Source organism: Chenopodium album, chromosome 8, assembly GCF_948465745.1.
Source record: "Chenopodium album chromosome 8, dcCheAlbu1.1, whole genome shotgun sequence".
NCBI classification, from domain to species: Eukaryota; Viridiplantae; Streptophyta; class Magnoliopsida; order Caryophyllales; family Amaranthaceae; genus Chenopodium; species Chenopodium album.
In genome coordinates this window covers 60,808,716-60,821,340 of record NC_137841.1, presented here as the reverse complement: position 1 = coordinate 60,821,340, position 12,625 = coordinate 60,808,716, and the positions used below count along the sequence as shown (strand labels likewise).

Sequence of the window (12,625 nt, the reverse complement as noted above, 5' to 3'; positions counted from 1 at the left end):
TTCCTAGGAATAGTTTAAGTCGAGAGTTGAACAATAACAATTTATCACCCTCTTTGAATTCTCTCGGAAGGATCATCTTGTCGTGCCACCTCTTTGTCTTCTCCTTGTAGACTCGAGCACTATCATAGGCCGTCAACCTAAACTCATCGAGTTGGTTAAGTTGAAGTAACCTCTTTTCTCCCGCTAGTTTGGCATCCAAATTGAGCTCCTTAATAGCCTAATATGCCTTATATTCCAATTCGACCGGGAGATGACATGCTTTACCGTACACGAGTCTATACGGAGTAGTACCTATAGGGGTCTTGAATGCAGTTCTGTACGCCCAAAGGGTGTCATCCAACTTGTCGCTCCAATCTTTCCTTGACTTTGCCACCACCTTCTCTAGAATGGCCTTGATCTCACGGTTTGAAACTTCGACTTGGCCACTAGTTTGGGGGTGGTAGGCTAAACATGTCCTATGGTAGACACCATACTTTTTGAGGAGGGTGTCTAACTTCCGCTCATGAAAGTGAGATCCTCCGTCACTTATTATCGCTCTAGGCACGCCAAATCTTGGAAAGATGGTCTTCTTGAAAAGTCTGTGGACCACCTTGGCATCATTGGTAGGAGTAGCGATGGCCTCAACCCACTTGGATACATAGTCGACGGCGACAAGAATATAGCGGTTCCCTTTTGAAGAAGGGAACGGTCCCATGTAATCAACACCCCAAACGTCAAAAATTTCAACTTCTAAAATTCCAATTTGAGGCATCTCATGCTGCCGCGAGATGTTGCCAGTCCTCTGGTAAGAGTCACAAGCCAGCACAAAAATGTTAGCATCCTTAAACATTGTAGGCCAATAAAAACCCGACTCATTAATCTTGGCCACCGTTTTAGTGGGGCCATGATGTCCTCCATATGGTGAGGTGTGGCAACTAGTAAGCACACCGTGGACTTCCCATTCGGGAACACACCTGCAAAATAATCCATCTGCACACTCATGAAACAAAAAAGGATCATCCCAAAAATAATGCTTAACATCATAAAGGAATTTCTTTTTTTTGTTGGTAGGACAAGTCAGGGGGTAGAGTACCACCCACTAAATAATTAGCAAAATCTGCATACCATGGGTATTGCTCTACGACTGCATATAGGTTGTCATCAGGGAAATAATCATTTATAGGAAGAGAATCCTTACCCTCATCATACCTGATACGTGACAAGTGGTCTGCCACTACGTTCTCTGCTCCCTTTTTATCTTTTATTTCGATGTTGAAATCTTGGAGCAAAAGAACCCATCGGAGTAGCCTTGGCTTTGATTCCGCCTTAGCTATCAAGTACTTCAACGCTGCATGATCAGTAAAATCAATGACTTTAGAACCAGTAAGATATGATCTAAATTTTTCTAAAGCATATATAACAGCTAGAAACTCCTTCTTCGTAGTGGCATAGTTAACTTGGGCTTCATCCAAAGTTTTGCTTGCATAATAAATAGCATGCAAAACCTTGTTCTTTCTTTGTCCGAGCACGGCTCCTAGCGCAAAGTCACTTGCATCACACATGATCTCGAAAGGAAGATTCCAATCGGGAGCACAAATGATGGATGCTGATATCAAAGCCTGCTTAATCCCGTTGAAAGCCTCAAGACACTCGTCAGTAAAAATAAAAGGAGCATCCTTAAGCAAAAGCTAAGTCAGTGGTTTAGCAATTTTAGAAAAATCTTTGATAAAGCGGCGATAAAACCCCGCATGACCCAAGAAACTTCTAACTCCCTTAACATTAACTGGGGGAGGTAATTGCTCAATCATTGAAATCTTAGCTTTGTCTACTTGTATGCCCTTATCAGATACAATGTGACCTAGAACTACTCCCTCTGTCACCATAAAGTGACATTTCTCCCAATTTAGAACTAAATTGCATTCTTCACATCGTTTTAAAATTTTAGCGAGATTAATTAGACATGAATCAAATGAAGAACCATACACGCTAAAATCATCCATAAAAACTTCCATAATAGACTCTATGAAATCAGAAAAGATGTTCATCATACAACGTTGAAAGATAGCGGGTGCATTACATAAATCGAAAGGCATTCTACGATAAGCAAAAGTGCCATAAGGGCATGTAAAAGTTGTCTTTTCCTGACCTTCAGGGTGAATTGAAATTTGGAAAAATCCCGAATACCCATCCAAATAGCAAAAGAACTTATAGTTAGCTAACCTCTCAAGCATTTGATCTATAAAGGGAAGAGGGAAGTGGTCCTTTTTAGTGGCGATATTTAGTCTACGATAATCAATGCACATACGCCACCCTGTTACAGTTATAGTGGGAATTAATTCATTTTTTTCATTAGTGATCACAGTCATCCCACCTTTTTTAGGCACTACCTGCACAGGACTTACCCATTTGGAGTCAGAAATAGGATAGATAATACCTGCATCAAGTAGTTTCATAACCTCTTTCTTGACTACTTCCTGCATGTTGGGATTTAATCTTCTTTGGGGTTGAATGTAGGGCTTATAGTTTTCCTCTAGATGTATCCTGTGCATACAAAAATCAGGGCTAATACCCTTGAGATCATCAATACTGTACCCAATAGCTTTCTTATGGGTTTGAAGAACCCCTAGAAGTTGGGAAGTTTGTAGGTCATTAAGTGCAGTACTGATGATCACGGGGTATAGTTCCTGTTCATCTAGAAAAAATATATTTTAAATGAGAAGGGAGAGGTTTTAGTTCAGGTTTCTTGACCTCTGCAGGTTTCGATTCCTGAACTAAATTTACTACCTTCATTGTTTCCTTGGGGGCTTAACTCTTTTAAGGAAAGAGCTCTTTCAATATCCTGTACCTCATTACCCCAAACGCTTGCATTGTCTTTAGATAAATTCCCGCAGAGAATTTCCTCCAGGGGATCCCTTGCAAGAACCTGTGGCAAGCTATCATCACAAATATCATCCATTATATCAATTATATCAATATAACAACAATTTTCCTCTAGCATAGGCCCTTTTAAAACTTTCCCTAGATTAAAAGTAACATTATCATCACCTATAGAAAGGGTTAGTTTGTCATTTTTCACATCAATAATGGCTCCTGCAGTATGGAGAAAAGGCCTACCTAATATAATGGGTATTTGCGTATCCTCTGCCATGTCTAAAACAACAAAATCAACCGGAATAAAAAATTTACCAACTCTGACAGGGACGTCCTGTAAAATACCGGGGTATTTTACAGAACGATCTGCCATTTGCAAAGTTATATTAGTAACTTTTAATTCTCCCATATTAAGTTTAGCACAGACAGACGATGGCATAACACTGACACTAGCACCCAAATCACACAAAGCTTTATCAATAAAAACATTCCCTATATGACAAGGGATAGAAAAACTACCGGGATCCTTTAATTTAGGAGGGGATTTGTTTTGCAATAAAGCGCTACACTCCTCTGTGAAAGCTACAGTTTCTACTTCATTAAAGGCCCTTTTCCTAGTCGGAATGTCTTTCATAAATTTAGCATAAGCAGGAACTTGAGTGATTAAATCAATGAAAGGAACTGTTACCTGCAGGTTTTTCACAACCTCTAAGAACTTACCAAATTGTTTATCAAACTTACTCTTCAGTTGTCTATTAGGGAATGGAAGTTTGATAATCGGGCTCTGCACATCTCCTCCCTTATCCTGAGATTTACCCTGCACAGAAACATTAGTAGAGTTAGTATCTATTTGTAGCCCTGCAGGGTTAACAGAATTAGCGCTTGGTATAGAGGAATCTAGATCAGGAATTGGTCTATCTTTCTTTGGCATAGGAGGTCCATCATAATGTGAACCACTCCTTAGAGTTATTGCATTGGCATGATCTATAGGATGGATAGGTTGTGATGGTAGAGCTCCCTACTGCCGGGATTGTAGGGTAGATGAAAGTTGTGCAATTTGATTATCCATGATTTTATTGTGGGCTAAAATGGAATCAATTTGCGCATCCCTACTCTCCATATGCTTTTGCATATTGGTAAGCATTGCTCTAATTCCTGTCATGGCAGGGTCGGAAGATGATGAGGGTGATGCTTGGCTTTTCTGGCCGGAATTTGGGTGGTAATATTTTTGCTGTGGTGGGGGTTGCTGTTGTGGTTGTTGTGGAGGTGGAGGGTTTTGTACATTGGTACTCCAGTACGAAATATATGGATGGTTTCGGTAACCGGCATTGTAAGAGTTGGAATATGGGTTATTCTGCCTATAGGTTTGAAAGGCATTAACTTGTTCCATGGAGCTCCTACAATCTTGCTCCCAATGCCCTACAATTCCACAATTTTCACAAAAAGCTTCATTGTTAGCAACAGCAGAAACATTAGCTACAGAGTTAGGGGTAGCAGTAAGATTATCTAATTTTTGACAAATAGACATTAATTGAGCTTGCAAAAAGGATATGGAATCGACATTATGTTTTCCTTTATTTGCAAACCCTCTCGGATTCCTGTATTGGGAATTGTGTATTGCCATGTCTTCGATAACCTGTCCTGCATCGTCCACATTTAAATTCATGAACCTCCCACTGGCTGCAAAATCCAGAACTGATCTAGAAGAATTTCCAAGTCCATTGTAGAAAGCTTGGATCAATTGCCATTGTGCTAGATTGTAGTGGGGGCATTCTCTCTGTAGATCCTTGAACCTCTCCCAAGCCTCATATAGCGTTTCGTCGGCCTCTTGAGCGAAGTTCTGAATAGCACTCCTTAGTACTGCTGTTCTCTCTGTAGGATAATATTTATTATAGAAATTCAAACCAAGAGTTTCCCAGTCAGTAATACCAAGTGCAGTTCTATTCAAACCATTAAACCATAAAATAGCTTTGCCACATAATGAAAAGGGAAAAAGAATCTCCCTGATTTGGTCCTGCGTGACCCCGGCTTGTCTAATGGTATTACAATACTGGCAGAAATCTGCGATGTGAAGATTAGGATCTTCACCCTTAGCTCCACTGAATTGCTTCCTCTCTATCATAGTGATAAATTGGGGCTTGATCTCAAATTGAACTCCATCTAGCGCCGGAGTGGGAGTAAGGTGCGGGAAATCTGTGAGCTTCGGCTGCGAGTAGTCATTGAGTTTCTTCTGGGCCGTCATCTCTGATTCTGAATCTGAAGGAATTTCTGTGTCACTAGAATCAGAGGGAGGATCTCTTCGACTGTTGTCCTCCTCAGAACCCACCAGAATTTGTCTATAGATTTTCCTTAGCCTATGAAACGAGCGTTCGATCTCAGGATCGAATGGGATGTAACCTGATCTGGAACACCTGGGCATAAACAAGGAACTAAAAGACAAATATGAGAATTGCCTCAAAGAACTAACGTTCTTTGAGACAAAAGGGGATAATCTAGACTACAAAAGAATAATTAGAGAATAAAAATAAAATCGTTTCCCCGGCAACGGCGCCAAATTTTGACAGGGTAAAGTCGTATCCCCTAATCAAAAGTATTACCTAAGTCCTCTAACTAATGCAGATAGGGAAGTAGGGTCGAATCCACAGGGAAACAAGTCTTTCTACTCCTAATTAATTATTATAATCTAAATTATCAAAGTAACCAATATTGTTGTAAATAAAAACTATACTACGAAGAATAAGATCGGAGGAAATAAAGTAGGGAGAAAATAAATAATAAAAGACCTAGGGAATAGGTTCACTAATAAACAATATTCCAGGGAAAATCATAATAAGCAATCATCAAGCATTGATTAATCAGATTATAAAGGGCTTTCGCTACGTATTATAATCACATAGTTAATTTACCGGTATTAAATCTCATCTGTCGAATCTCGAATTAATATTGCTAAACTCATACAATTAAATCTGGCTAAACCTAATTGCATAGCATTAAATCAATCAATAGGAAATTAACCAAGCATTGATAATTAACAATCACAAATTTACCCCTTCATATTATTTATTAGATCCCCATAAACCCTAGAAATAAAACTACTCAAGCATCATCAAAACTAAACTAATCAAATAAATAAAGCAAGACATAATCAAAGAAGTAAATAAAATAATTGAAATTAAAAGAGAAGAAATTGTTACCAAAAGAAATCTGGATTAATGAATGTAATTAAGAACAAAGTTGAGAGAGAATTCAAGAGAGAGAAAATATCCTAAGTAGAGAGAGAAAATCTAAAAGAGAAGGTAAACAAAATTTACGTACATAATTCGTACTTAAACACTCCTAAAACAAAAACTAAAACAAAATTAATCAGCTACTAAGAAAAACACGCGCCCGATTGGGCGAAGGGCCGCCCGATCGAGCCCGCCTTTTTATTATACCCCTTGCTGGTATGTTGCGCCCGATCGAGCCTACGCTCACCCGATCGGGCGCGGCTTCTTCCTTGAGGCTGCATTGCGCGCACTCGCCCGATCGGGCGTATGTTTGCCCGATCGGGCCCGGCTTCTTCTTCGAGGCTTGGATTTCGATTGGGCTCGATTTCTCGGCCCAATCCGAATTTCCTCATCGGGTCTTGATTACTTGATCCAATAGCCCCGGTATCACATATCGAGCTCTTAATCACCGGCTCTCACCGTTCCTGGGCTTCAAGAATGGTCGTGTCCTTCTAACTTCCGTAGTTGATCCATGAAAACCCTAGAAAATGCTCCAAAAGTGCAATTTCCTGTAAAACTCAACAAAAACTACGAAAACACTAGAAAACACAAATTAGTAATAAAAGTGGCCCTAAAGAACCAAAAACACTACTAATTATTACCACGTGACGAGGGTAAAACACTATATAAATTGGACATATCAAGCTGATCTAAACGGAACTGATTGGAGCTGAGCTGAACTGAATTGAATTAATTGAAGCTGTGAACTGAAATTAAGCTAAAGTGAACAAGCCCTTAGATGTACTACCATTTATAGTCAAGACTACCAAATATCTCACTATGTTGTCAGTGTTGTCCATATCCAAAGTATTACAAATAGACACCTGAACATCACAATTGGTATTACCACAAAAGTAAACGCAAGACTTATCAAAGCTAAATTTGCTCCGAACGCTCCGTAAAATTTATCAAGACAATTTTTCATACAAGTAGCTTGTACCCAAAGCCTCGCAAAATAAACTAGGTTGCCTGCAATGGCTAGATGAGATATATCAAGGTCTCTACAACTAGCTCGAACAGCTTTCTTGGCTCTACATTTCACCTTATGTTCAATCAAGTGAGCCAATTGCTCCATACAAATAACATAAAGGTACGATGACAAGGGATCTTCTTGTCTAATAACTCTACTAGGGAAGTAGGAGAGAAGCTCATAGTTGGTTGACCATTCCACATAATCTGCATCAATGATTCCTAAATAAAAGACTAACGAAACCTATCATAGGCCTTTTTGAAATCAATCTTCACTGCCACCATTCAACTTTTCTCCGTGTATCCATCTCATCATTGTAGCATTTCTTGCACAATAGTTATATTATTAGTGATTTGATGTTTAGGGACAAAGCTAAATTGAGGATTTATTCTCTTCAACTTATTTCAAATACTTATTACTTATTCTTTGATAAATTCAAATCAGATCATACCAAATCAAAAAGATTCATATCAAATCAGACCAAATCAGAAAGATTCAGATCAGACCAAATCAGAACTTTTGATTATCATTTACTTATCGCTAAATATCATTAATTGTGTATTAAAAAATTAATAAAAATTACATATTTAAAAAGTTCGTGAGACAAATCTAACAAGATCCATTTTGATAATGTTTTCATTTATAAATTAATAATAAAATGCGGTCAAAGTTTAGTCAAATTATTAAAACAAATCAAACCAGATTAGAAATATTCACATCAGACTAGATCTACTTGTTTCAGGTGAAGAGAACAAGTCCTGAGTTAGAGAAATCAAATTAGGCAACAATGGTTTTGAGACAATTAACAATCACTTAAATGACAATTTTATAAATAATATTTCACAAATTTATAAGCAACATTGAGTTTGAGCAATCAGGAGGAATCATCAGATTAAGCTAAATAAGTTGAGAAGTTAGGATATTATTAGTTGAAGAATAAGGCTAAGAGCATCATTCTGAAGCATACCATAATAGATGAAGCAACACTTTGAAGCATACCTGAATACAAACACCTAGTTAAGCATCATCTCTGAGAATGAATGACAATTCATTCTTGTGTTTTAAAGCTGTTTTTAGGAGATCCAAAGACCTTTTTTAATATGTAAGATCATTAAAAGCTGATCTTGTCAAAATGAATTCTGGAAATTTTCATGACATAGTTAAGAGAAGTATATAAACCAATTGGAAATATAAGCAATAACTAAGAGCATAGAAAATCATCTTGAATAGACACGATAGAACACAAAACAAAGTAGGGAGGGTATCTCTTTCTAAGGATGCTCAGTATTCATTTCAAGACGGTACAAGTTTCATCTGAGTAGGCAAAATTTAAGACAAAACCAACAACCTTAACCTAGGACCTCGGTTTTTCCTTCTTTTCCTTGAACAGAGCTAGAAGAGAGACACCAGCAACCTTGACAACCTTAAATCGGACTCCAGGAATATCTCCCACGGCATGTCCTTTACGACCAAATCCAGCGATCAACACCTCATCCTGCACAAACCACAACTCCTTAAGAATGGAAGGAATAACATAGCTAGATAATGTCAATTTCAAAGTCAAATACAACATAATAAGGTAACAAATATTAGACAAAATTCCACAAACTTCTGCATGATCCACATTTTCAGCATGATCTACACCCAAAGTCCCAAGCACAACGTTAAATTACATACATATAACAGAAGACCTTGAATTCTTCTACCAATCAGGTAACTTCTTTAGTAAAAGGGAACAGTTCAGCGCTCTTTGATAAGAAGTATGAATCAGCAATATCTTAGAACAGCTTTTTCTAGATGATTTGCTCATAAAAAGATAAAAATCCAACAGTTTATGACTGATCATAATTGCTCAAGCTAATATACTCTCCACCGGAATACTGTTATGATAATCTTAAACCACAAAAATAAAGCTGCACATGTACTGAAAATGAGTGGGAGCATGAGTACTGACAGAAGAATCAGATAAACCAGCACATAAAGAGTGCTAACTATACTGTTTTATATGTTTATGGATAAACTGGGCGCAAGAGTTTATGATATAAGAAAAGCATTGTTACTAATGTTAAACCTTCAGTATCAGATGTCAGTATTACTCCAAAGATTCACAACAGAATTCGAATGACATTATTTCTACAACAGTTAACAAATAACTAGAGATATTTAGACTTTAGAAATGGTTTATTTGTAAAATTTATCCCCCAAAGGCCCCAATAACAGAATTTGGATTTAAACCCGTTTACCGTTTTTCCCACATCACACAACCATATATTTGTATTTACAGCATAAGAAACAGCCACACAACCAACCAACACTGCCACCAATATAGTTTTTCTAACTACCCTCTACCCTCAATACCAAGTCGGTTGCAGAAAGCAGAATCGAGAGAAAAAAGAAACAGATCAGAGAGACGTCAACCGCAGTAGAAGCATCAAATGGGGTTTCTAAAAGAGTTAATGTAATCACAAGAATTCACCATTGAAAGCTGAAGCAAGTACTTGAATACTGGCATGATTAGCAATAGATATTGGGAAGATAACAGATGAGATACATGATTAAAAGTGACGAAGAATGGAGAGATGAGTACGTTTAGTAAGAGCCTGATAGGAAGTTATGATGGAGTGGGACAACAGACGGTGGTCAAATTAGGGGTATAGTTGGGAAACTAATCTGACATTCCGACAGCTGCATATCTTGTATCTTTTCGTCAATAATAGATGATAAAAAGGTGTACCCACATTCAATCTAATTTTCATATTATGGAGTTTATTCCACCAGCCAATGCTGTGCAACTGGTATCTTCAACTACAGCTCAAGGTAATTAGCAAATATGACATTGATCAACTGATATGGTATAGAAATATTTTTTTAATAAGAGAAGCTCAAAAACCTTCAAGCAGTTCGATAATTATATTAACTACATTCACTTGGCCTTGCATTGAAAACATATACACCCTTTAAAAAGGAATAAGGCTTGCTTAAATCATAATATGGAATTGTAATAGGTGCACTCTACCTAGCATGAAGCAACACTATATACTAAAGGTATATATCTATTAAGACCAAATATTCTCTAATGATAACATGCGTTGAGAGAAGGAAGTTTACTGAAGCAGATCAAAAGTATTAAGACTCAGTGGTACACATATGCTTCTACAGACAATATAATGATCAATATTCAGAAAAAGATATATCACATTATCATGTTCTCACACTACAACCTACCAAGAACAATAACCAACAGTTACCGCTAAGTGTGTGTCGAAAGGCACAAAATACCAGCAAATTCACAACCGAGCAATTTATGAACCAGTAAGTGCATATGCTTGCAGACATTAATAAAATCGACTTACATTTTCCTCAATGAAGTTCAAACAACCATCATTGGGAACGAAAGCGGCAATCTTCTTTCCATTCTTAATCAACTGCACACGAGCACACTTTCTGATAGCAGAGTTGGGCTGTTTAGCTTCAATACCACTGCATCAAAAACTCTATGGATAAGTTCTCATACAAAAAAAGCATACATAATAAAAAGTAGTAAGCAGTGAGCTGAAATAATCCTACATCTTTTCCAAAACAATGCCCTTAGCATGGGAAGAGCCAGCGAACGGCTTCTTCCATTCATTTCCAAGATGTGACTTCTTGTAAGACTTGTCAGCCCACCTTTGCCTTCTGCGGTGGGACTTCAACTTGCGAGCAGCTCCCATTCCATGTGTCTTACTGCACAGTAACAATTTCACCCATTTTAACAAGAAAGAAAACTCCATCGAAAGAAAGAAAAAAGGAACAAAAAACAAAGTACAAAATTATACTCCCCAAGCACTTCTCTAAGTTCAACCCAAAGAAGAACCATTACTCTGATTACCGCTAGTCTCGTTTCACACCCATCAAACTCGATTATTCACCCAACTACAGCTCTATTTCCAACACACACATTACCCTAAATTCCATAAATCTCACAAGTCATACACATCAAATTTGATGAATCCCTCAATCAAAACTCTAATTTCAACACATACAACAATATTATAGTTGTTCAACTACAATTACATAAAAATATCGATACGCCGCCCCGGTGCAATATTTACCTAATTTCAATTACTACATAAATTCATAAACTTATACTTCAATCTAACGCAATAATCTTCCTAAACACTTGAATACAACAAATTTGAAAAATTAAAACCCTAATAATTTATTAACAGTAGCATCATTAAAAGTTTGTAAGATTTTCTATACAATACAATGTAGCAAAAAACCAATTTTGAAATGAATATACAAATTATTAAACCCCAAATTAACAGATGAACGAATTAAGAAATTTAATTTGAAGAACAGTAAAGCAAGAAAATGAATCAAAGTGCGATTAAAGAGAGAGAGACTAACCCCATGATTGCAAGCTTTGGAGATTCGCGCCTACTGTGGTGAAGAGGCGAGGAAGAAGACGACTGAACTCGGAAGAATGGTGAGCAAACAAAACCCTAATTCCGAGTTTTGGTTTATAAAAGGTTTTTTTTCTTTTTGTGATTTGGGCTTTAGAAGTTTCGGCTGAAGTCTATGAGCTTGAAGTAATAGACATTAGACAGTGCTTTAAGGCCCAAATCTTGCTCTCATTACTAGTTGGTCATTATCATAAAAGCACATTTTCGAATAGATAAAGTTGTCAAAAAGTGACCCGACCCCCTGAACCGAAATAAAAGTGAAGTATGTTTGGGAAATTAATGGCTCGTTTGGCATTGTTGTGTTTTTGTTTTTTGTTTTTTTTTTTTTAAAAAAAAAAAATCGTATAATATGTACAGTATTATATACTAATTCAAAATGTGGTTAAATATTTAAAATCATAATAATAATTTGAAAAAGGAAAATTTGTTAAATCATGTATTTGCTTTAAATAATCTCAACTTTGGACCAGATCGAATATTAAAAATTTGAATTTCAAGAATCGAAGATCGAATTGAAGCAAATTTAAAAAAACAACTATTTCACAAATGCCGCTGAGTACTTAAAAAATCCACCAAATGCCATCAAGGTTTTGAAAATTCACCAAATGCCATCGAGCTTTTAAAAAATTCACCAAATGTTATTAATGACTAATGGCCGTTAACTCTGTTTGTCATTAAGATTAAATCATGACACGTGTCATGATAAGATTGGTTCATTTTAATTATTTATTTTAATTAATAAAAATAATACGAGTACCTTTTTTCTTGATTTTTGTGGCAAAAATAACTCGGGTATAGTTTGGCGGGTCATTTTGACCCTTTATGGATACAAATTAAGCTCGGAATTGACAAAAAAAAAACTCGGGTCGTTTTGAAAAATATTTTGATTAGCGTGTCATTATTTTTTAACCATCAAAATTGATCGTGTAAGGTTTTAGGGGTAATTTTGACCTTTTATGGGTACAAATTAAGCTCAACATTGGCAAAAAAAGAAAATGCTCCGTTTTACGTGTTCAAAAATATTTCGCTTAGCGTGTAATTATTTTTTAACCATGAAAATTGATTGGGTAAGGTTTAGGGGGGTCATTTAGACC

The 12,625-nt window shown here is 36.8% G+C and overlaps 1 protein-coding gene across 1 annotated transcript; it reads right to left on the bottom strand.

The window, feature by feature from the left end:
* Positions 1-8,260: 8,260 nt before the first annotated feature.
* LOC145641919 (small ribosomal subunit protein uS12) lies at positions 8,261-11,636 on the bottom strand. Its single transcript, XM_081692948.1, has 4 exons — positions 11,476-11,636; positions 10,654-10,809; positions 10,440-10,566; positions 8,261-8,581 (listed from the first exon to the last, which is right to left on the bottom strand). The coding sequence occupies exons 1-4, from the start codon at positions 11,478-11,480 to the stop codon at positions 8,441-8,443; spliced, it is 429 nt and encodes a 142-aa protein (XP_081549074.1). The 5' UTR covers positions 11,481-11,636; the 3' UTR covers positions 8,261-8,440.
* Positions 11,637-12,625: the final 989 nt, after the last annotated feature.

Excerpts from the sequence above, each read along its gene's own strand:
- LOC145641919 (XM_081692948.1), bottom strand. Across the intron at positions 10,567-10,653 it reads GGCATTGTTTTGGAAAAGAT|TGGTATTGAAGCTAAACAGC; the intron begins GTAGGATTATTT and ends TTTTTGATGCAG. Across the intron at positions 8,582-10,439 it reads TGAACTTCATTGAGGAAAAT|GATGAGGTGTTGATCGCTGG; the intron begins GTAAGTCGATTT and ends TGGTTTGTGCAG.